This window comes from Pseudophryne corroboree, chromosome 1 (genome assembly GCF_028390025.1).
Source record: "Pseudophryne corroboree isolate aPseCor3 chromosome 1, aPseCor3.hap2, whole genome shotgun sequence".
Classification (NCBI taxonomy): Eukaryota; Metazoa; Chordata; class Amphibia; order Anura; family Myobatrachidae; genus Pseudophryne; species Pseudophryne corroboree.
In genome coordinates, this window is record NC_086444.1 from 407,222,018 (window position 1) to 407,246,478 (window position 24,461).

At 44.2% G+C, this 24,461-nt stretch overlaps 1 protein-coding gene across 2 annotated transcripts in view; it reads left to right on the top strand.

Moving 5' to 3' along the window:
* Positions 1 to 24,461, top strand: part of SVOP (SV2 related protein) — a 113,166-nt gene that overhangs the window by 74,200 nt on the left and 14,505 nt on the right. The window contains exons 8-15 of one of the 2 annotated variants that reach the window (XM_063913260.1): positions 1,669 to 1,794; positions 2,786 to 2,914; positions 3,381 to 3,454; positions 14,337 to 14,413; positions 17,337 to 17,444; positions 17,723 to 17,834; positions 19,553 to 19,634; positions 24,103 to 24,192. In XM_063913260.1, coding sequence (XP_063769330.1) covers positions 1,669 to 1,794; positions 2,786 to 2,914; positions 3,381 to 3,454; positions 14,337 to 14,413; positions 17,337 to 17,444; positions 17,723 to 17,834; positions 19,553 to 19,634; positions 24,103 to 24,192 — 798 coding nt within the window. The remainder of the gene's footprint in view (positions 1 to 1,668; positions 1,795 to 2,785; positions 2,915 to 3,380; positions 3,455 to 14,336; positions 14,414 to 17,336; positions 17,445 to 17,722; positions 17,835 to 19,552; positions 19,635 to 24,102; positions 24,193 to 24,461) is intronic. The other variant, XM_063913261.1, reaches the window with a different exon arrangement.

Below are 24,461 nucleotides of genomic sequence, written 5' to 3' on the forward strand. Positions count from 1 at the left end.
CAGCAGTAATTTACCACTGCCAATAGGTTTGCCGGGGGGCTATCCTATTAGCCACGATCCCCCATTGTATAATGCTGATATAATCCCCGATAAGCAGCCCTTCAGAATTTATCCCGAATCCCATGTGTTATTAGGTATCGCTGCGCATTTCTGACAAAGAAAACGGCTGTAATAGAATAGCCCGAAACTAGAATCTAGATATCAGCCCGTTTTTTCCTCTGAAAAAAGATAGGGCTCGTAGGATACACATAGGGTTGTATATTTAAAGCTTTTATAATTTGTTGTAGCATGTGCATATGGTACACAATTGAATGACTGCCTGGCTATTTACAGTATAACTGTGTGTGCATTAAATCTATCTGTATTGGGGAGCCATGCAGTCATTAAAAATCTCTGATCTCCATATCCACAGATGCATTGTTAATCCAAACTGTGCCTAATATCCCATCTCATTTAATATCCAATATACCATTACTTTTACATATTATACTCAAAAAGTATATCTTCCATTCACAACATTTTTGATCAGATCGGTCAACCGGTCTTTAGTTTTATAGTTTAAAAATATTCTATCCCATATGCTATTCCAAGCTAACAGTTTTATTTGTATTTATAAGCATGACATAAAGGTGGTTTTAAAAAGCAAAGCAGCACTGACTGACCCTGGAAAGGGAGTAGGCTATTGTGGATGCGTATGAGAATATTTCATTTGAACAAATCTTTGAAAATGCAATGAGTTCTTTTAAAAAAATATTAGAAAATGTTTTAAATATCCCCAATATTTGGTCATATTACTTTATTTTATTTATATTTCCTTATTTTCCTTGTTTGCTCCTTTTTATGTACAATTCAGGTTTATTCATTAATATTATCTATTATATTTTATGTCATTCAGGATTTTATTAACATAAGGTCATTTTGTATTTTATGTATTGCTTTCATATCTTAAACTTTCTCATAGAAGTTACAAAGTGTTTTTACTTGTGGGTAATTTTTGGATTGAAAGTAGTACACTGATTTTATTGGTAGAAGAACTGCAATACAGAAATAAAGAAAAAAAAAGAATTTAATCTTAGCTGATTTTTTTTTTTTTTTTTAGATTTTCACGCAAGTTTCTTTAAGATAAAGTTCAGAGTTTATAATGACTAATTTTTATGGTGGAACAGACTTACAAGAAGCAAAGATGTTGAATAGTTAAATTGGAAAACAGATGTTAATGTATAAGCAAGAACTGTAGGCGACAAAGTACAAAACTCACTTTAGCTAAATATTAGTAAACATATGTGTTGTATATAAAACATATTACTTTATTGTTCGGTTGTATATAAAGCATATTACTTTATTGTTCGTTTGTATATAAAGCATGTTACTGTATTGTTTGGGCGTATATAAATTGTATTACGTTACTGTTTGGGTGTACAGTACATGTATGTATGTACATTGTATTACATTATTGTTTAGGTGTTTATATGTACATTGTATTACTTATAAACACCCAAACAATAACGTAATGTACATTGTATTACTTTATTGTTCAGTTCAGCTCAGATATCTCTTTGTCTATTGATAAATGATTACAATTGTCCTCTGTTCCAATGTACTTGTTTCCAATTTACAACAATGGCAGATTTTGATGCAATCTGCTAACATGTGTTCTCTTACTGGCAGATATTCTGGGCAGTGGGCACCGTGTTTGAGGTCCTCCTGGCTATCTTTGTGATGCCCACTTTGGGATGGCGTTGGCTTCTCATACTCTCTGCCCTGCCACTTATGCTCTTTTCCATTTTGTGCTTTGTAAGTGTTTATTAAATATAATTTATTAAAGAAAGAAATGTTGGCTTATGGCTGTTATTCATTATGGAATCATGAACCATTAGCATATATTGACAGTGATGAAAATCATTAGAGAATGATATGTTAGCCATTTATAATTGATGTTTCCAAAGTAAAGTGAATAATTAATATTTTCTTACAACTTCGCATCAGAGTTGCTGATGCCGTTGGATACATTTTAGAAGTGCTGGTGTCTAGCATATCCAAGAGTCTAATCCAATGGCAATAATCTAATCAATTGTGAGTTATCTCTGCATGTTCTCTCACACTGGAATTAAAGAGTAGGACTGACAGTGGGGAATCCAAATAGCCGCTGTTTTCCCCGGTTAATTTGTGTGCTATAGCTATTCAATTAGCAGGGGTTTACCCCCGCGCGGGACTCTTTGGAGTTTTAATGGTCGCCATTATGTATCTAGTACGTCTACATTCGTATCACTTTATGTAATTAGCCTCGGCTATGTGCAATGTACTTATGTTTTCTCTTGTATTTTTGTTAAAATTGTTTTGAAAAAAAAAAAAAGTACGTAGTTTGGGTGCCCAAATCCGGAGTTTGAACGCCCAGTCAAGATCTTTAAATGCTGTCAGGCGTATTGACTACTAATGGACGTCTGATTGGAGCAACAATTGAATAGCTGCACTGGCTTCACAGTGACTGGTAGTGACTTCCTATTGGTAGTCCTTCATGTCAGTCAGACACACAAGGCAGTTTTATTGGGAAGTGTTTCCTCCCTCCAGGACTGCCATACCGAGCTGCGATAAGCAGAGAACTAGCTTCCTGTTTGAAGCCACGCCCTGCCTAGCCAGCCCTAGACCACTTCTATAGCCTGCAGCACTACACATTGTGCAAGGTTCCATCAGAGCCTTATGTTTAATTGAATCCCCCTTTATGTATTTATTACATTTTCTAATTTGTCATCTGCTCACCATGTGCTATTGTATATTACATTTGTAGTGGTTGCCTGAGAGTGCCAGGTATGATGTCCTGTCCGGCAATCAGGAGAAAGCACTTGCTACTTTGAAGCGTATTGCAACTGAGAATGGTGCTCCCATGCCTTTAGGGAAACTCATCTTATCCAGGCAGGTATGTATCATTTATTATATAAGGAAAAGACACAAGGGAACGGTCACAATGTTGTTGTCAGGTGGTAGTGATTTTGGTCCCCCCCCCCCCAAAAAAAAAGCAATTGTGCAGTATTTTTCAACAGCTGGTGATTCTACATGAATAACTGTTGTGCTATAGGAGTCTATTTACTAAGCCTTGGATGGAGATAAAGTGGACGGAAATTAAGTACCAACCATTCAGCTAACTAACATGTCACAGGCTGCGTTTCAAAAATGACAGTTAAGAGCTGATTGGCTGGTACTTTATCTCCATCCAAGGCTTAGTAAATAGATCCCATTGTCTGATGATTTCATCTATGACAGATTAACATGAAAACTAGCAGTATTTTGACCTCTGCCACTCTAAGCTTTCTGGTGCCCTTGTAAGTATAGTTTGAAGGTAAAAGAAAGAAATCCAGAGGTTACAAATTTTTTTGTTTTATTAGGAGGATCGAGGTAGAATACGTGACCTTTTCTCACCCCAGTTCAGATGTACAACTCTGTTGCTTTGGTTTATATGGTAAGTGCTTAAGTCACTTATATAGTATTTGCAGTAGCTGTGCACTGTATATTGTATGATTTACGTTAAGGAGCCCATTTTTCAATACGTTTTATCATACACAATGAGTTTTAAAACTTGTGTATGACAAATGGTGCTTCAGCCAATCAGCTCCTAACTGTCATATTTAAAAAATTACAGCTGGGAGCTGATAGGCTGGAGCACCATTTATCATATACAACGCATATGATAAAACATGTTGATAAATGAGACCCTAATTCTGTAAGACAGTGTTTCTCAACCACGGTCCTCAATGCACACTAACTGTCCTGGTTCCAGTGATATCCATGCTTGAGCACAGATGGTTAAATAAAAAAGAGGATTTTGGTACTTACCGATAAATCCATTTCTTTGAATCCTCTAGGGGACACTGGAGTCCTATACAGTAGGGGTGTGAAGCCTTGAACCGGAGGTGTGGCACAATCTAAAATTAGCATTGTCTGCACAGCCGGCTCCTCCCCCTTCACATCCCTCCTCCCTCAGTTTGAAAAATTTGACTGAGAGAATAGGACATGACACTATAGCACATGGCGAGGAACCGAACCGTACAACATATCAAACAGCGGCCAAGAACTCTTAACCGAAAAAAAGGAACGCTGTTTATACGAACTGTTTTAAAACAAGAACTTAGAACACAGCAAGTTGACAGCACCGAGGCGGGCGTCCAGTGTCCCCTAGAGGATTCAGAGAAATGGATTTATTGGTAAGTACAAAAATCCTCTTTTCTCTTTCATCCACTAGGGGACACTGGAGTCCTATACAGTAGGGGACGTCCCAAAGTTTACCCCCAGGGTGGGAGTGCTGTCGGTGGCCTGCAAAACTAAACGTCCGAACTTAGATTCTCCGGACGCAAAAGTATCAAACTTGTAAAATTTCGCGAACGTGTGGGCTGAAGACCACGTCGCCGCTCTGCAAAGTTGAGTAGTGGAAGCACCCCTGGCAGCTGCCCACGAGGCACCCACTGAACGGATAGTATGAGCACCCGTCTGAACCGGAACCTGTTTGCCACAGGAAACATAAGCTTGCCGAATGGTAAGTCTAATCCATCTAGCCAAAGACTGCTTAGATGCTGGCCAACCCTTCTTTGGCCCATCATAAAGAACAAACAAATGGTCCGACTTTCTGAAGGACGACGTAACCTGTACGTATACCCGTAAAGCTCGGACAACATCCAAGGACACGTCCTCATCTGTGAGATCCTGGAAAGATGGAACCACTATTGGCTGGTTTACATGAAACCCCGAAACCACCTTCGGAAGGAAGTCCGCCCTTGTACAGAGTTCCGCCCTATCCTCATGAAAAACTAAGAAAGGACTCTTAAAGGATAAGGCTCCCAACTCAGAAACTCGCCTAGCCGAAGTCAAGGCAAGTAATAACGTGACCTTCCAAGAGAGATATTTCAGGTCTGTTCTTGTCAACGGCTCAAAAGTCGGTGACTTCAAATATTCTAACACCAAATTCAAGTCCCATGGTGCTGTGGGAGGACGAAAAGGGGGTTGAATCCTCAGAACCCCCTGTAAAAAGGTTTTAATCTCTGGCAAGGATGCTAACCGCTGTTGAAAAAGGATGGAGAGAGACGAAATCTGAACCTTCAGATAGCCCAGTCTGAAGCCTCCCTCTAGACCGGCCTGAAGGAAAAGTAGAAGTCGAGATAAATGGAAGTTCGTTGAATTCCATCCCCGCTCCCGACACCAAGCCATGTACCGTCTCCAAATCCTGTAGTAGTGCCTGGCTGTGACCGGTTTTCTAGCGGCAATCATTGTAGGAATGGCCGTTCGTGGAATCCCTCTGTTTCTTAAGATCCGGGTTTCAATAGCCACACCGTCAAACGCAGCCTGTTCAGGTCAGGGTGTAGGAACGGTCCCTGAGATAGCAGGTCCTCTCTCTGAGGTAACCTCCAAGGATCTTCCGCAAGTAACCCCCGCAGGTCGGAGTACCAACTCCTGTGGGGCCAATCTGGTGCAATTAGAATGGCCCACACTCGTTCCCGCTTTACCCTCTTCAGAACCCTGGGTATGAGTGGGAATGGTGGAAATATGTAAACCTTCCTGTAACACCAAGGAAGTGTTAATGCGTCCACTCCTTCTGCTGCTGGATCTCGCGTCCTTGACACATATCTGGGCAGCTGATGGTTTTGTCGAGACGCCATTAGGTCCACCTGAGGTAGACCCCATCTTCTCACAATCATGTTGAAAATCCGTGGGTGAAGGCACCACTCTCCCGGATGCATGTCCTGGCGACTGAGGTAATCTGCTTCCCAGTTCTCCACACCTGGAATGAACACTGCCGAGAGAATGATGTCTCTTCTTTCCGCCCACAACAAGATCTTTGTGGCTTCCTTTAACGCCATCCTGCTCTTTGTTCCTCCTTGACGGTTTATGTAAGCCGTCGTCGTGACATTGTCTGACTGAATCCTGATGTGTTGATTCACGACTAGGTCTTCTGCTAAGAGAAGTACATTGTAAACTGCTCTTAGTTCGAGGATATTTATGGGTAGTTTGCTCTCCTGTAGGATCCACCGTCCTTGAAACTGATGGTCGTTTAGGACGGCTCCCCAACCTCTGAGACTGGCATCCGTCGTCAGGATCCTCCAATCCCAAATGCCGCATTTTTTTGCCGGCTGCAAGGTTCTTGTGTAACGACCACCATAACAGGGAGACCCGTACCTGTGGGTGAAGTCGGATTCTCCGATGGAGAAGCCAGTGCGAGCCTGCTCCCTGAGCAATGAGGTTCATTTGGAATGGTCGTGAATGAAGTCTGCCGTACTGGAGAGCTTCGAACGACGCCACCATCTTCCCGAGAAGTTGCACACAGAGGTGCAGAGAAACGGTTTGCGTCCTCCGTACCTGAGCCACTAATCTCTGCAGGTCCTGGACCTTGTTCTCTGGTAGGAACACCCGTAATAGGACCGTATCCAAGATGAGACCGAGGAATTGAATCCGTTGAGTCGGTATGAGGTTGGACTTCTGGAAATTGACAATCCATCCATGTTGAATTAGGAATTGATGGGATGTCTGAACATCCTTGAGCAGTCGATTCTGAGATGGAGCCTTGATCAATAAATCGTCCAGATAAGGTATAATCGTGACCCCCAACATTCTCAGTCCTGCAACCATGATCGCCATGATCTTTGTGAAAATTCTTGGGGCTGATGCTAGGCCGAACGGCAATGCCCGGAATTGGTAGTGATCCGCCACCAGTGCGAACCTTAAGTAAGCCTGGTGAGGAGTCCAGATTGGAATATGCAGATATGCATCCTTTATGTCCATGGATACCATGAACTCGCCCTGTTCTAAGCCTGCAATGACTGATTGGATTGATTCCATCTTGAATTTGTAGACTCTTAAAAACTGGTTGAAAACTTTTAAATTGAGTATTGGTCTGACCGTCCCGTCTGGCTTTGGCACGACAAAAAGATTGGAATAGAACCCCGTTCCTCTCTGAGAAGCGGGAACCGGAATAAGGACCTCTGCTTGTAGCAATTTGAGAATTGCTGCCCGTAGTGCCCTTGCTTTCTGAGGGCACTGAGGCAATCCTGTTGTAAAAAACTGACTGTGAGGCCTCTGTTGAAATTCCAGTTTGTATCCCTGAGAGATCAAGTTGTTCACCCAAAGTTCTGGTGAGGTTTTGGCCCAGATGTCCTGAAAACCTTCCAGTCGGCCGCCCACCTAAGGGGACCCCAGGTGAGCTGGGAGGCCGTCATGCCACAGTCTTGTCAGCGGGTTTATCCTGCTTTCTGGTTGTTGCTTGTGAGCGGCCTCTACCTCTGCCCCCACGTGCTTGTGTACCGAAACCCCTTCCTCTGGCTCGAAAGGACTGAGATCTAAATGAAGTAAATGCTGGTCCCGAATAACCTCTCCTAGTTTGTGGAGCGGTTCTCGTATACGGAGTAGGCAGAAAAGTGGACTTCCCCGCTGTAGCCTGCGAATTCCACTTGTCTAATTCTGGTCCGAACAGCATTTCACCCCCAAAGGGGATGGATTCTACCGCCTTCTTGGTCTCAGAGTCTCCCTGCCATTCTCTGAGCCATAAAATCCTTCTAGCCGATATGGCCGATGCAGATATGCGCGATGCTATTCTGCTAATATCCTTAGAAGCTTGACACAAGTACGATGCAGATTCTCGAATGTGTTCTGCCAGTTGGGTAATCTCTTCTAAGATATTTTCCTCCTCAATAGCTTGTACAATACGGCCGGACCATGCACCCATGGCCTTGTTGACCCAAGCACAGACGATCGCAGGTCTCTGCGCTGCACCAGCTGCAACAAAAATTGACTTTAACGCAGTGTCAACTTTACGGTCTGATGCATCCTTTAAAGTAGTTACGTTAGGAATTGGTAAAATTGTCTTTTTTGACAACCTTCCTAGGGAAGCATCCACTACCGGCGGAGTCTCCCACTTGTCCATTACACCCTTAGGTAGGGGATAAGTTACCTGAAACCGTTTCGGAAATTGAAACCGTTTGTCAGGTTGTTTCCAAGCCTCCTCTATCTGAGATTGGAGGGATTTAGGAATAGGAAACACTGCTGAACGCGGCTTCTGGGATTCGAACAAATCGAAATCCTCCGGCTTTCGTATTTCCTCATCCTTAAAGCTTAGGCTCTCTTTTACCGCGTCAATTAAGGAGTCTAGACCTGAGATTGCCGAGTCCTCTTCTGGAAAGTCGGCGTCTAGGTTAGGTTCAATTAACTCACCTTCCACCGTATCAAGAAGAAAACCCTCTTCCTCCTGTGATTCTGGTATCATAGGGAGAGTTCTTTTAACAGCTTTGCGCACACTAGTTTCTGCGTGTGCGGGCGGCGTTAACCTGATGAGAAATTCCTCCATCGTTTTTGAGAATCCCGCAGCCCATTCTGATTGCTGCTTGCGCGACTCTGCCATCTCCATGGAGATTCTATTAGCAAGGTTGTCTTCCCATGCCTTAGCCAGAGCACTGCTCCCAGGTGGAGCGTCCTTGTTTAAGCAGGAGTCTCACACCCCGGAGCTGCCAACCCGCGTGCTCTTCTTGTTACATTTCATACAAACATAACAGGTCTTGGAGGTCTTGGTTGCCTTAGACATGTTGTTTTGAAAACCCTGTACCAGGGTAGCCCGCCGCGCTTTCACCCTTTAAACTAGGAAGAGAAAGACTGGGAGATGGCGGAAGCGAAAGTATTGGATCCGGCTGGAATTACCTGTCCTTTTCGTATATAAAAGGAGCAGGCCAATATCTTTAATTTAATTAACAATAAAAAAAAATAAAAAAAAAAATTAAAAATTGATATAGAAAAAAAAATTTAAAACACCAGCCGACTCGCAATCCTCACAACCCAACTGTAAATCAGCTACGATGTTAGATTTGGTATTCGCTTGCTTCCGTGTATTTTCTGCAGGATCTTTGAAACAGAAGTCCCTTGAAAATATAAATTGTAAAGTTTGATTACTTTTCAGGAGATCCTCATCTGTATATATAATCTGTATATATATTATCCACCAGCAGAGGGAGCTGTTACCTAACGATCTCCCTGCTATATTATACTATGCACTATGCAGGCAGTGCAGCAGGGGGAGCTAATTCTTTAGTGAACAACCTTCCCCTATGTACTCTACTGGGGGGAGGGGGAGGACCCATCCATTACCTCAGCCTGGTGCCAGACACATTAAATATGGCCCTCACTAAATGTCCTGCAAGACTGCATGGGAAAATATGCTGCTGGTCAGGAACCCTAGCCATTAGGCTATATGAGCTCCACTTGCTGCTGCCTCAGATGTCGCTGCCACCCCTTCCTCACGGTATGGAAGCACTTGTATGTCTAGCACCCTCCCGCTGGCCGGCGCGCGCCGAGTCCACTATCTGGCGCTCTGTGAGGTTTTTGGCGCGCTCCGGACCCGCTCTGCCGTCTCTCCCTGCTCACAGGGAGGAAAGGCCGAGTCCCGCGCTGCACTCTGCTCCCGCGCTCGCTGCTGTAGCTGCAATGTGAGGGGCTATATTACAGGAGGCAGCATTACATTGATATATTACAGGAGGCAGCAGTGATATTTTACAGTGATATATTACAGGAGGCAGCTTTTTTTTAGTGATATTTTAGTAAGGAAGGTATAAAAATAAATAAAAATACATGAAGGACCCTAAGCTACTTCTTTCCTTCGACCAGTACTCACTGTTAGAAGGCTGGAGGATCTCCTGTGGAGAGAGGCAGATCCCTTCAATAGGGATCTTTGTCTCTCTGGTATTAGGCAGCCTTGTCCCCCTTTTATTAGGGTTACGCAGCCCCTTTTAGATTTTTAGTCAGGAGCTCAAGTGCTCCACATGCTGTTACCTCCAGCACAATTTTTCAAACTGAGGGAGGAGGGATGTGAAGGGGGAGGAACCGGCTGGATGCTAATTTTAGATTGTGCCACACCTCCGGTTCAAGGCTTCACACCCCTACTGTATAGGACTCCAGTGTCCCCTAGTGGATGAAAGAGAAATAAAAAAAACTGAGGTACTTATAAGTTACCTGTGCTCAAATATGAATATCCTTAAAACCTGAACAGTTAGTGTGCCTTGAGGACTGTGGTTTGGAATCCCTGCTGTATTATGTATAATTGCCTTAAAGGGTCTTTTAGTAATCACAAAAAAGGCGGACCCTCAATGCTTCATTTTGGGGCTAATTCTGAGTTGCATGTAGCCACGGCCTCCACAGTCACCGCCTGAACGTGGCCTCGTGTGTGAGTGGCTGTGCGCATACATCGGCACGCCCGCATCTGCTTAGCCACTCCCATTACAACCCAAGAACGCCTGAATTCTACAGACCCTACATCCGATTCTGTTCTGCGTCTCTGAGCACTAATAGTCAGGACACTTGCACAGACTCAGACTCATGCGCAGACTTAATACATCGCCCAACGGCTGCGACATTGACATTGCATCCACCTCTGAATTGAATCAAGTCCCATGTGTGCAAGTGCTACTTGTCCGCCTGCCGCATTTCAAAGGTTCCACCCACTTCACAGGATCTGCTACTGGGGAATTAGTGTGGCTCTGCTGGTTTGCAGCTCTATCTGGGAATGAACATGGTGGAAATAGTAAAATATAGGAGGAGATCACAGCACTCTTTTTTGTGTGTTTGTGTTTACCTGAAATGCACTCTGAAATAGCTTCCTGGAAAGCTGGAAACATTTACATTTCTAAAATGAATTGTATGATTTTTCTTGCAAAGACTTCATGTACATCGATGCAAATGTAGATGCACTCATACTCCTAATTAGTATTCAGCAAAAAATGTTCATACCAACTCATATAACGCCTACAAATCTTTCCACTTTCCAGTCCAGAGCCACCGTTAGCAAGTGGCAGAGATAATGGCATAAGGAAAGGAACAGAACGTGAGGGAGGCAAACAGACATGGTGCCTAATTCAGACATGATCGCAGCAGCAAATTTGTTAGCAGATGGACAAAACCAGGGCCCTCATTCCGAGTCGTTCGCTCGGTATTTTTCATCGCATCGCAGTGAAACTCCGCATAGTGCGCATGCGCAATATTCGCACTGCGACTGCGCCAAGTATCTTTGCTATGAAGATAGTATTTTTACTCACGGCTTTTTCCTCGCTCCGGCGATCGTAATGTGATTGACAGGAAATGGGTGTTACTGGGCGGAAACACGGCGTTTTATGGGCGTGTGGCTGAAAACGCTACCGTTTCCGGAAAAAACGCAGGAGTGGCCGGAGAAACGGGGGAGTGGTTGGGCAAACGCTGGGTGTGTTTGTGACGTCAAACCAGGAACGACAAGCACTGAACTGATCGCACTGGCAGAGTAAGTGTGGAGCTACTCTAAAACTGCTAAGTAGTTTGTGATCGCAATATTGCGAATACATCGGTCGCAATTTTAAGATGCTAAGATACACTCCCAGTAGGCGTAGGCTTAGCGTGTGTAACTCTGCTAAATTCGCCTTGCGACCGATCAACTCGGAATGAGGGCCCATGTGCACTGCAGGCGGGGGGCAGATATAACATGTGCAGGGAGAGTTAGATTTGGGTGTGGTGTGTTCAATCTGCAATCTAAATTGCAGTGTAAAAATAAAGCAGCCAGTATTTACCCTGCACAGAAACAATATAACCCACCCAAATCTAACTCTCTCTGCACATGTTATATCTGCCCCCCCTCCCTCCCTTCAGTGCACATGGTTTTGCCCATCTGCTAACAAATTTGTTGCTACGATCAGTTCTGAATTAGGCCCAGGGTGAGATACACAGAGGGAGAAGTTAGGATGAGATCTGGTAGGCTTTGAAAAAGAAATGGGTTTAGAAGCTTTGCAGATAGGTGGAGAGTCTGATAGGGAGAAGGGAGTAAGTTGAAATAGTGGGGAGCAGCATAGGCAAAATACTGTAGTTGAGAGTGGGAAGAGGTCATCAGTTGGGAAGAGAGATGACAATCATTGGCAGAGAAAAGGGGATGGAAGGTGTGTGGATAATACAGAGGGGATGCAGTCATTAGGTCACCACCCAAGTCTACGCCATTATGTCGACATTGGTGAAATGTCAACAGGCAACATGTTGACATTCTCAGAATGTTGACACTGGTAATGTTTACTTGTGCAATCCCAACATTCTCTGAATGTTGACGTTAGGCTGCAGGACAGGAGGTTTAGGGTTTGCCACTAGGGGGGAGGTTAGGGTTAGGCTATGGGGAAGGGGTTTAGGGTTAGGTAATAGGGGGATGTTTAAGGTGGGACCCGGTCTCTAGGTCGACACTATCTAGGTCGACCACTATTGGTCGACAGTAACTAGGTCGACATGTTCTGGGTCGACAGGTCAAAAGGTCGACATGAGTTTTTCACATTTTTTTTCCTTTTTTTTTAACCTTTTCATACTTAACGATCCACGTGGACTACAATTGGAACAGTAATCTGTGCCGAGCAAAGCGGTAACAGAGCGAGGCACCTTGCCCGAAGCTCTCTCGCCATGCGAGGGGGGGACACAGTGCACTAATTGGGGTTCCCGGTCACTGTACGAAGGAAACAACACCAAAAAAACATAAAAAACTAATGTCGACTTTTTGACTTGTCGACTTAGACCATGTCGACCTAAAGACCCTGTCGCCCTAGAGACTTTGTCGGCCTAGTTACTATCTACCTTCCATACCACACCCGTTTAAGGTAAAGGGTAGGGATTAGAGATAGGCGGTGAATACTCACCGGAGCCGCTGACAGATGTTAGAACTGCTGCACGTTACCGCCATGACCCGGAAGCCGGCGCTGGAGATGCTGCGAGATGTCACTTCTAGACCACCTGTTGACATTCTATCATGTCGACAACTCAGCAGTTTCCACATGATGAATGGTGAAATGTGGGGAATGTCAACATTTCGACCATATCAACATTGTTAATGTCGACCTTATATACCCCACCCAATACAGAGTACTACTGCTGAAAAGTAGGAGAACTTACGCAGATTGTTCTTTTGGGTCCATAATTCAGACTTTTATTCAGACAATAAAATAGTTATATATTCTACAATATTTGATTGACTGTATCTATGTGCCAGAATATATTTATCTGTATTTTATGCATTTCACTATATATGGAGAATATGGAACTTTTTGGTTGCAAGGTGTTTTTGTTCTCGTGTACGAGATTGAGGGACTGATGATTAGTTCAACCACATTGGACGTAATTTGTGCTAAAGAAAACGCACGTAAAAATAGATTATTTACTGTACAACCACCTGTTGAGATTGCCCCGTAGTGTATGTGCCAGGTTTAGGCCTGGCATAAGGAACATAAACTTGCACTTGTGTTTTTAATCTTTTGATTTGCTTTCAAAATACAGTCTGCATTTGCTATTACGTTTCTTAAACCTGTATGATAGAGTTGGTACAATGCTTCATCGCGTATCAATAAAACATATTGCATATTTTATGCTAAGTAAGCTGGTATTTGCTCAATTCAGCATCATCCACTGGCTTTTTATGGTGAAAGTATTTTGTGAATATAACGCTGTAGGATACACATAGGGGTATATGTAACAGTGACACGTCAGACAGCCACATGATTTCTGCATTTTGGGGCTAATTCAGGTTGGATCGCAAATCGCAATCCAACCGGAATTTTTACGATTGCCCCATGGGCGCATGCGCAGCACCCGTCCTGCGCATGTGCCCGCACTTTCTGCGGGGTGGGGGTGGGGGGGCGGCGCAGAAAGTGCAATCGCCTCTGCTTGTCAATCAGGCAGAGGCGGTCGCGGGGAGGCAGGTAATGCTCAGTTTCCAGGGAGGAGATGGAGTGTTGCGGGTCGGTGTGGCGCAAACGGGGGGGCGGAGTCGGCCGAACGGAGGCATGTCGTGGGCATAATTATGGCGGCTGCGTGACTTCAAACGCAGGCGCCGTGATCAGGGAGAAGGTGCCGGGTCTCCAGCGGGTGCAGCCAAGCCGCGCCGGCAGTAGGCTTCCAGTATTTCTGCTAACAAGCAGAAATTGCGATCACTCACAAGCGATGGGCGGCCCCCCAGCATGCAAGGAAAAAGATAGCAAATTCTGCTGATTAGCCCCTTTAGCCTCTAGAATTAAAGCAGCCTTTTTTAAAAGCCCAAATCAGGATGATTTAGCCTTTTAAAAATTTGCAGCTTTAAGTCTAGTGGTTAAATTGCGGACATTTTGCCGCATATACCTCAGAGCTGGCTATAAGGCAAAACTTACTCATGCTAAAAGGACGTGGGATATGAGTATGTACGTTGTTAGCCTTAGTGTCTATATGTCGCATTTAAACTAATAAATAAATACAATTTATATTTTGCCCACAAAGGCGTTACCTCTGTAGACAGCATTACACATTTGCATACAGATTAACATTACAGATAAAATCGATGTTATTCCATCTTGCAGGTTTTCCAATGCCTTTTCATACTATGGGCTGGTCCTATTAACAACAGAGTTGTTCCAAGTTGGAGATGTATGCAGTAGTAAGTAGTAACATACTTTTATATTGATTGTACTATTGATTGTAATAACAGACAACAAAAATAAGAGGAAAAAAAGGAGGTGAGGGGATGGTGCACAGAATAAGAAAAGGAAAGTGAAAAAGCAGGAGCAAGGGATACACAGATTCCACACAGACATTGGGCCTAATTCAGACTGGATCGCTGCAGCGGCAGCGATTGCAGTATGAATCCTTTTGTGAAGTGCGCACGCTAACAGCATCTCTGGGCTGTGATCGCCTCTGCCTGATTGACAGGCAGAGGCGGTTGCAGGGCAGGAGGACAGGAGGGGGCGTGCCGTTGGCGGGGCGCGGTCCGGACAACACAGGCATGTCCGGACCGTTGGGGCGGGCCGCGGCGGCTGCATGATGTCACACGCAGCCGCTGCAGCCCGGAACGCGGCAGATAGCGGCCTGCCAGCACGCAGGAGCTGCACTGGCAGGGAGCTACTCGCCAGGTGCAAAAGCATTGTCACCGTGCGATGCTTATGGTGGGGAGTCTGACATGCGGGGCGGACTAGCCCTGTGCTGGGCGTCCCCCCGCATGTCGGAGTAAATAGCACATCTACGATCAGATCTGAATTACCCCCATTGTTTTAACTTTTGAATCTATGCAGATTTAAATTGGCTTCTGTGTAACTTAAGTTATTTAATCAGGGCATTGCAGAGAAATAAATGAATACACTAAAAGGATCCATAACTTTATAGGAATGTTTAGAGCTCACAGGTGCCCTGACTGCCTGTAAACAGTATATGAAATATCATCCATAAAATACTTAAGTAGAAAAAAGTTGACCACCAGATGGACGTGCAGAGCTCTGCTATTCAATTTGTTCTGTATGGTACAATACAGTTTAATGCCATCTGTATATAAAAAATTTGATCTGACACTTGACAAAAAGTAACGGTACAGTGACATCCAGAACATTCTGTATGTTCCTCTGTGATAGTTTCCATTCTATGACACTTATAACCCTTGGAAGTCCAGCATTTTCCCAGTAACATTGTTAAGCAAAAACATATACATAGTTGCTGGAGACTTTACTTTCTTTGTAAGAAATAAGTTTACATCACCTGCGGAGAATCTACTATATAAAAGTGAAAATTTGTCCTTCTGTATGTCTTTCTATAAAAATCCACAGTTTACAAGCGAATATCGTGAAATTTGACTTACAAGTGTATTAAAACACGACAGAGGCAACTAAAAAAAATTAGAAATCCCTAGCACCCCTAGGGGGAGACAGCAGCACAGAGTGTATCAGGAGACACCATAACTCCGGGATTGCTAGAGCAATGTACTAAAAAATTGGTACACATATGCCTTACAATCTGGGAACAATTACTGTGGGGGGAAGACACCCCTAGAGGTGAGGCAGCAGCACTGAGTATTTCAGCAGACAGCATAACTTTGGAATGCCTGCAGCAATTTACAACAAACTTGGTACACATATGACTTACACTCTGGGAACAAGCACTGTGGGGTCAGACGCCCCTAGCATCCCTAGGGGTGGGACAGCAGCACAGAGTATGTCAGCAGACAGTATAACTGTGGAAGGGCTGGAGCAATTTACACCAACCTTGGTACACATCTGACTTACAATCTACAAACTCTGTGGGGGTTAGACACCCCTAGCACTCCTAGGGGTGAGGCAGCAGCACTGAGTATTTAAGCAGACAGCATAACTGGAATGCCTGCAGCAATTTACAACAAACTTGGTAGACATGTGACTTACACTCTGGGAACAAACACTGTGGGGGTCAGACACCCCTAGCAGTGGGACAGCAGCAAAGAGTATGTCAGCAGACAGCATAACTGTGTAAGGGCTGGAGCTATTTACACCACACTTGGTACACATCTGATTTACAATCTGGGAACAAACTCTGTGGGGGTTAGACACCCCTAGCGTTGGGACAGCAGCACAGAGTATTTCAGGAGAAAGCATAACTCCTGAATGCCTGGACCAATTTACAACAAACTTGGTACACATATGACTTGCAATCTGGGAACAAACACTGTGGGGGTGAGGCAGCAGCACAGATTTTTTCAGCAGACAGCATAACTGTGGAATGCCTGGAGCAATTTACACCAAACTTGCTACACATCTGACTTACAGTCTGGGAACAAACACTGTGGGGGTAACACACCACTAGCACCCCTAGGGGTGGGCCAGCAGCACAGATTATATCAGGGCATGCATGATCTGTCAATGATGACAGGGCTGCATGTGAGGAGGGGAATGGAGGTAGCACGAACCCACACACTGAGAGTTATATAGTGGAAGTAGCACAGTCCCCCAGCAGCACAGAGTATATCAGCAGATACATAATGTGCTGCGCTATATATGAAACTGTAAATAAATTGATAATTTCACAGTGGCACTGACATGATGTGAGGAGGGGAATGGAGGCAGCAGGAAGCCACAGACTGAGAGAGTTGTATAATGGGAAGAGCAGGGTCCCTTGGGGGACCAAAAAGGGGTCCGGCCACCACACAAAGTGGGTCAGGGCAGCAAGATAGCCTATATACTAGATCTCCAACCAACGTAATTTAACGAACTATCATTCTAATTTACCATCCTCACCCCGCAGCGAAGCATGGGTATTCAGCTATCTACAATGTTATTTATACTGTGTGTTTAATATTTACATTTATTTTTGTAAACAGACATTCTTAAAATCACGGGCAACGCAAGGTACTCCAGCTAGTAATCTGTAAAGATGTATGAATGGGACAAGACCCAACTACACAGATACTTTTATCAACTTCCTTTTTAAGATACATTAGTAGCTGTAAGGTTATTATTAGTAATCCATATATTCAAATAATATCTGCTCCAATCCTTAGGTTATCTTGCAACAGGGTTTCTGGCTGTGCCAAGTAGTCATGTTCTGTTTTCTTACTTTGGCAGTTTCCAGTCGGAGGAAGGTGGTCAAGCCAAAATGCAGTCTATCCTGTGAATATTTAACTGTTGAAGATTATAAAGATTTATTATGGACCACACTCTCCGAATTCCCTGGTCAGTACAGAAATATTTACACTACGAAATACACATAAGGTTGGACATGTATAGGATATGGTCAGTGTAAAAACATTTTGCCAGTGAAGTAGTTTGCTTAATATTGTATGATATTGTATTATAAATGTTCTAAATCAGTTGATAGAGTATAAAAGTTAGAACCACATCATGCACATCACATCAGCTTGCACGTATCCTCGTGGTCATGTATCTATTCTTCTAATTTCCAAACACATTTATTTCAAATCTGGCCAATCATTCTGTCTCTTTTATACCAGGCGTGTTGGTGACCTTATGGATCATTGACCGACTAGGACGGAAGAAGACAATGGCAATTTGTTTCTTTGTTTTTTCGTTATGCGCCCTTCTTCTATTCCTTTGTGTTGGGAGGTATGTAAAGGTGTCATCTATATCCTACTCATGAATAAGATTTAATTTTCCTATAATAATGTGCAAATGTGAGTGTGCTAATGTAAGTGTGAGTGCAGCCATGAGGCTTGTTTATCCCATTTTCCACAGATCCATAGAATAATTCCTCCAAGCCTCCAGTTTATCACTGAGCAATGACGTTAGAACAAACCATCTGTCATATGGGGGGGTGGTCTTCAGTATGCCGACTGACGGGCTCCCGGCGCACAGTATACCGGGGCCGGGATCCCGACAGCCGGCATACCGACACTTATTCTCCCTTGTGGGGGTCCACGACCCCCCTGGAGGGAGAATAAAATAGCGTGGCCACCGCGCCCGTAGCGTGGCGAGCGCAGCGAGCCCGCAAGGGGCTCATTTGCGCTCGCCACACTGTCGGTAAGCCGGCGGTCAGGCTCCCGGCGCCGGTATGCTGGTCGCCGGGAGCCCGACCGCCGGCATATCGTAGTGAACCCATATGGGGTTATCCTTGTTTAACTAAGCTAGAACACAATATTGGCAAAGTACATGTGTGCATATAATAATGTGGACTTACAATAGCCTGTGTGATACAGGTCACCTTCCAGGGGGTAGAGTAGTATGCTCTAATAATCCAAGCTGTAGCAGCATATTTTACCTATGGTAACTGGCTAATCTTTAGCAAACTGCTATTGTCATGTAAATGCTAAGGAGGGTATCAGCATTAGCTAGGAAGCACATGGGGGAAACATTTACTAAAACTTTTAAAAGTTGACAATAGCAACTATTCATATTCTGAGCTCTCATTTATTTAGTACATTCTATAATCTAGAACAATAGATAGAATCTGATAGTTTAGGATTGGCGACACCTCCACTATTCCTTTTAAATATTACCCAAAACTATCTTAAAATATTCGGTAGAATCCGCTGCTGGTACTAACTCTGCTTATTCTCTAGGGAAAGACAACAAGGTCCATAGGACGCTGCACAAGCATTAAATAGTTATCAATAAATTGTAGGTGAACCAACCAATGCGGAAAATTATTTAGCCACAAAGAAAGGGCCCAAGATTGTGTCAGGTTGGAGGTGCGCCACTAAGCTAAAGTTGCAGTATACATTTGTGAAAGTGATTAATGTAGACCACTAGTGGGTACTACATTAAAAAAGGAGCTTAATGAGTGGAGCACTCTTTTGTAATATTAGTTACATAAAATATAACTTTTATTTCATCATTTAAAATAAACCTCTATATCCAGGCATCAGGGAGTATTTGATTGCCTGAGAGTAAAACTACAGATAGATAATAATATCAAGCTTAGTGATATATTCTTGGGAATTAATTATGCGAATGACTGTAAATATTGCCTATTAGCATGACTTATTAGGTCAGAAGTTCTAGATGTGAGTCTGACATAAACTATTCTCAAAATAGAGTATGTGACTGTTCGCATATAAAATCTAACTACGTCGTGAAGCAAAATTAATAAAGAAAAAGGTTAATTGAATAATTACCTTAATAAGTTCCCAGGGTAATCCTCAACCTTAAAGAATACATGAAGTAAGGGAGGAAAACATAGTTGTGATTTGTAACATGTGTACACTCTGTCTATCAGTCTATTTCATCCAGACTGTAGTGATTGTACAGATGTAGATTTAATGCATTCTGTATTCATAATAGTGTGATACAGTACTAACTCTGCTTCCCTGCAACTTTGTCCCTAGGAATGTTCTCACGGTTTTACTCTTCGTTGCAAGAGCCTTCATTTCAGGTGGATTCCAAGCTGCCTATGTATACACTCCAGAGGTAAGAGACTGGTATTATTAGATGTGACCTGATACAAGACATATAGGGGTATATGCAATTGCGGTCGAATTCCCGAAATTGTCGAATTTCGGGTCATTTTCGCCCAAAAAAAAAATTCGCCTATGCAATTCAGTGCTTTCCGACCAAAAAACGGACTTTCAAAATTCGACTTTTTGAAATTCGAATTTTTGCAAATTCGACTTTTCTGCAATGATACAAGTGCTGCAATTCGACCAAAGCATATTCAATTCAAGTTTGGAAATTCGACAGCAGTGCTTTTAGACAGCAAATTCGTCATTTTCAATCCGCCACACTTTGGAGGGTGAAAACAATAAAAAAAAATTTAAACATGTTTTTTTTGGTGTTTTTTTTTGTAGGAATAGCATATCTATTTATATTAGAAGGGATTAGGTACTTTTTTTTTTTTTTTTGGAGGCACAAATATTATTTATATATTTTTTAAAATATTATTTTTTTTTTATTGCTGGAACGGTAAAATCCTTTAAAAAAATGGCGTGGGGTCCCCCCTCCAAAGCATAACCAGCCTCGGGCTCTTCGAGCTGGTCCTGGTTCTAAAAATGCGGGGGGAAAAATTGACAGGGGATCCCCCGTATTTTTAAAACCAGCACCGGGCTCTGCGCCTGGTGCTGGTGCAAAAAAATACGGGGGACAAAACGAGCAGGGGTCCCCCGTATTTTTCACACCAGCATCGGGCTCCACTAGCTGGACAGATAATGCCACAGCCGGGGGTCACTTTTATGCCGTGCCCTGCGGCCGTGGCATTAAATATCCAACTAGTCACCCCTGGCCGGGGTACCCTGGGGGAGTGGGGACCCCTTCAATCAAGGGGTCCCCCCCCCCAGCCACCCAAGGGCCAGGGGTGAAGCCCGAGGCTGTCCCCCCCCATCCAATGGGCTGCGGATGGGGGGGCTGATAGCCTTTTGTGATAATGAAAAGAATATTGTTTTTTCCAGCAGTACTACAAGTCCCAGCAAGCCTCCCCCGCAAGCTGGTACTTGGAGAACCACAAGTACCAGCATGCGGGAGAAAAACGGGCCCGCTGGTACCTGTAGTACTACTGGGAAAAAAATACCCAAATAAAAACAGGACACACACACCGTGACAGTAAAACTTTATTTCATACGTCGACACACACATACCTATGTTCACACGCCGACATCGGTCCTCTTCTCCATGTAGAATCCACTGATACCTGAAAATAAAAGATCAATATACTCACCTCAGCCATGGTCCAGAGATACATCCACGTACTTGGCAAAAAAAGAAAACGAACACACGGGCCACCGGACTGAAAGGGGTCCCATGCTGACACATGAGACCCCTTTCCACGAATGAGACCTGTCAGTGACAGCTGTCACACAAAGATCTCTAAAGCCAATCAGGAAGCGCAACTTCGTTGCGCTCACCTGATTGGCTGTGCGCTGTCTGAACTCAGACAGCGCATCGCACAGCCCCGTCCATTTTATTCAATGGTGGGAACTTAGCGGCTAGCGGTGAGGTCACCCGCCGGTCAGCGGCTGACCGCGGGTAACCCCACCGCTAGCCGCTAAGTTCCCACCATTGAAACTAATGGAGCGGCTTTGCGATGCGCTGGCACAGCACAGACAGCGCACAGCCAATCAGGTGAGCGCCACGGAAGTAGCGCTTCCTGATTGGCTGAAGGGACTTCAGTGACAGGAGTCACGTGATGTCCCGGCATTCGGGAGAAAGGGGTCTGATGTGAAAGCATGGGACCCCTTTTAGTATGGAGCGGGTGTTCGGTTTGTTTTTTTAACAAGTACGTGGATTTATATCTGGACGTGGATGTACCTCTGGACGCTGGAAGGTGAGTATAATTTTTTCACAGGTACCCTCGGATCGTCAGAGACCGTGGCAGTCGGCGTGTCAACATAGGTAAGTATGTGTGTGTCGGTAGTGTGTAGTAAAGTTTTACTATCAAGGTGTCTGTGTACTGTTTTTATTTGGGTATTTTTTTTCCAGTAGTACTACAGGTACCAGCGGGCCCGTTTTTCTCCCGCATGCTGATACTTGTGGTTCTCCAAGTACCAGCTTGCGGGGGAGGCTTGCTGGGACTTGTAGTACTACTGGAAAAAACAATATCTTTTTATTATCACAAAAGGCTATCAGCCCCCCCATCCGCAGTCCATTGGATGGGGGGGGACAGCCTCGGGCTTCACCCCTTGCCCTTGGGTGGCTGGGGGGGGACCCCTTGATTGTAGGGGTCCCCACTCCCCCAGGGTACCCCGGCCAGGGGTGACTAGTTGGATATTTAATGCCACGGCCGCAGGGCACGGCATAAAAGTGACCCCCGGCTGTGGCATTATCTGTCCAGCTAGTGGAGCCCGATGCTGGTGTGAAAAATACGGGGGACCCCTGCTCGTTTTGTCCCCCGTATTTTTGGCACCAGCACCAGGCGCAGAGCCCGGTGCTGGTTTTAAAAATACGGGGGATCCCCTGTCAATTTCCCCCCCGCATTTTTAGAACCAGGACCAGCTCGAAGAGCCCGAGGCTGGTTATGCTTTGGAGGGGGGACCCCACGCCATTTTTCCCCCCGTTTTTTTCCCGTTTTTCCCCGTTTTTTAAAATCGCTGCAAAATCCGCCAAATCGGCCGATTTTCGCCCGCGGGTCTGTCGAATCCGTTTTGCATTGAATATGGTGAATTCCAGCAGCCACCTGCCGGAATTCACCTGTCGAATTGTGTCGAATTTAAAAACGGCGATAATTTGCCGCGATTCGCCGTGAATTGCATATACCCCATAGAGCCTAATTCAGAGTTGTACGCTAATGCAATTGCAAATTTCTACGTTACACAACTGCTAATGTTTGCAAGTCAAGCTGTCACCCAGAAATTAAAATAGATGCCCACTGGAGTGAACGCAACCCACTTGCAATTTGTGTACACATACACAGCCTATATGTAAGAACGTTAAACATTGACTGCTCGAGTAGGTCTATGGCTACGCAGTCTAGATGTGGCAGAAGGAATGCAGGCGCCATGTTTTTGCATGCTGGAGCTTGCAGCTGACTTCACATCCACTCCCTGTAAACGGCCATGACATGCCTCCGTTTTTACAACCACTCCCTACTAACACCATGTTACCACCCCCAAACGGACACTTCCTGTCAATCACTTTGCGATTGGATCCTCATTGCGAAAGCAATCGCAAAGGTACCTTTGTGCATGCACATTGCGATCACAGTCTGCTGACAATTGCTCACTTGTGAAAATATCAGCTTAGCGTACAACTCTGAATTAGACCCATACACTCCACTTCCAAAACAATTTGCCAGGGTATCCTCCTGGAGCCTGCCACCCGCAGTGCTTATCCCTGATGAAAGTCATTAGATGGTGAATGAAACATCGGAATAGATGGTCTTTTTACTTATTATACGCTTGTGGCATGCTGCCTTACTTTGTAATAAATTAAACTTTTTCCAGCTATATTTACACACTGTGCCTTAGAACATTCAATTAATAAAAAAAAAAAAAAAAAAGCAGTGGGGCTAAACCTTAATAAACAATACAAAACTAGAATAACAGGGTTGGAAAAATGATCATTCCCCTAATGCAATACTTTATATACCCCCTTTATGCTGCAATTGCAGCCATCAGTCTGTTTGGATAGGTCTCTATCAGCTTTGATCACCTAGATTGGGGAATATTTCTCCCTTGTAGAATTACTCTAGCTAGTCATATTTTGTGGTGAGTGACGATGGACTGCTCCATTCAATTCCATGTCCATTATTGACCACATTGACATTCATCATGTTGACACACTGATGAACTGTCGACATGATTAGAATGCCAACAAAATGCACTTGTCTAGTGGTGACTTACCTGGTATGGCAGGTCTGGAGCTTCCAGCTGTATCTTCCGGATCTGGCGGTAACTTCGGGGTGACTTAAGGCAGATCGTACATGGCTTCCAACAATGAATATGCTTAGTTCTAACCCCTAATCATCCACTAGTGCAGAGGTTCTCAAATGCAGTCCTCAATGCACCCCAACAGTCCAGGTTTGAGGGATATCCCTGGCTCAGCACAGATGATTAAATCAAATTGACCAAGGTGCTAATTAAGTCACCAGTGGCCGAGCATGGATAAACTTAAAACCTGGAGCGTTGGGGAGCCTTGAGGACCACGTTTGAGAATCACTGCACTAGTACCTAACCCTAATCCTAATCACCCATCCCGCAGACTAACCCTAAACAGCCCAAAGCCCCCCCCCCCAGCAGGCTAACCCTAACTGGTCCGTGCAAAATATAGACATTTCAGACGTTACACTGAAATTCTACACTGCCCAACAAGTTCAGTGTCGACATTATGACTGCAGCACCATATGACCATCCAATCAGCTGAAAGAAATACATAAAACTTGTTTCTCTCTAATTTGATATTTATGTATTCTGTGCTCTCTAATAGTGGGTTTACATTCTTTTACTTATAGGTTTATCCAACAGCTACACGAGCACTAGGACTAGGGACGTGCAGTGGGATGGCACGTGTAGGGGCATTAATTACACCCTTTATTGCACAGGTAAAATTCCTGATGAGAATTTCTTGTATGTGAAAAGTGTTTTATAGCAAACATTTCCCTTTTATAATTGTTATTATTAGTGGTCACAAAGTGTACGATAACTAAAACATTAACCTGAGAGATTCATCAAAGCTACTAAAGAGGACACGTGGAGAAGTTGCCAGTCACCAATCAGATTCCAGCAATCACTTTATAGAATGTACTACATAAATGATAGCTAGAATCTGATTGATTGGTTGCTATGGGTAACTTGTCCTCTTCAGAAGGTT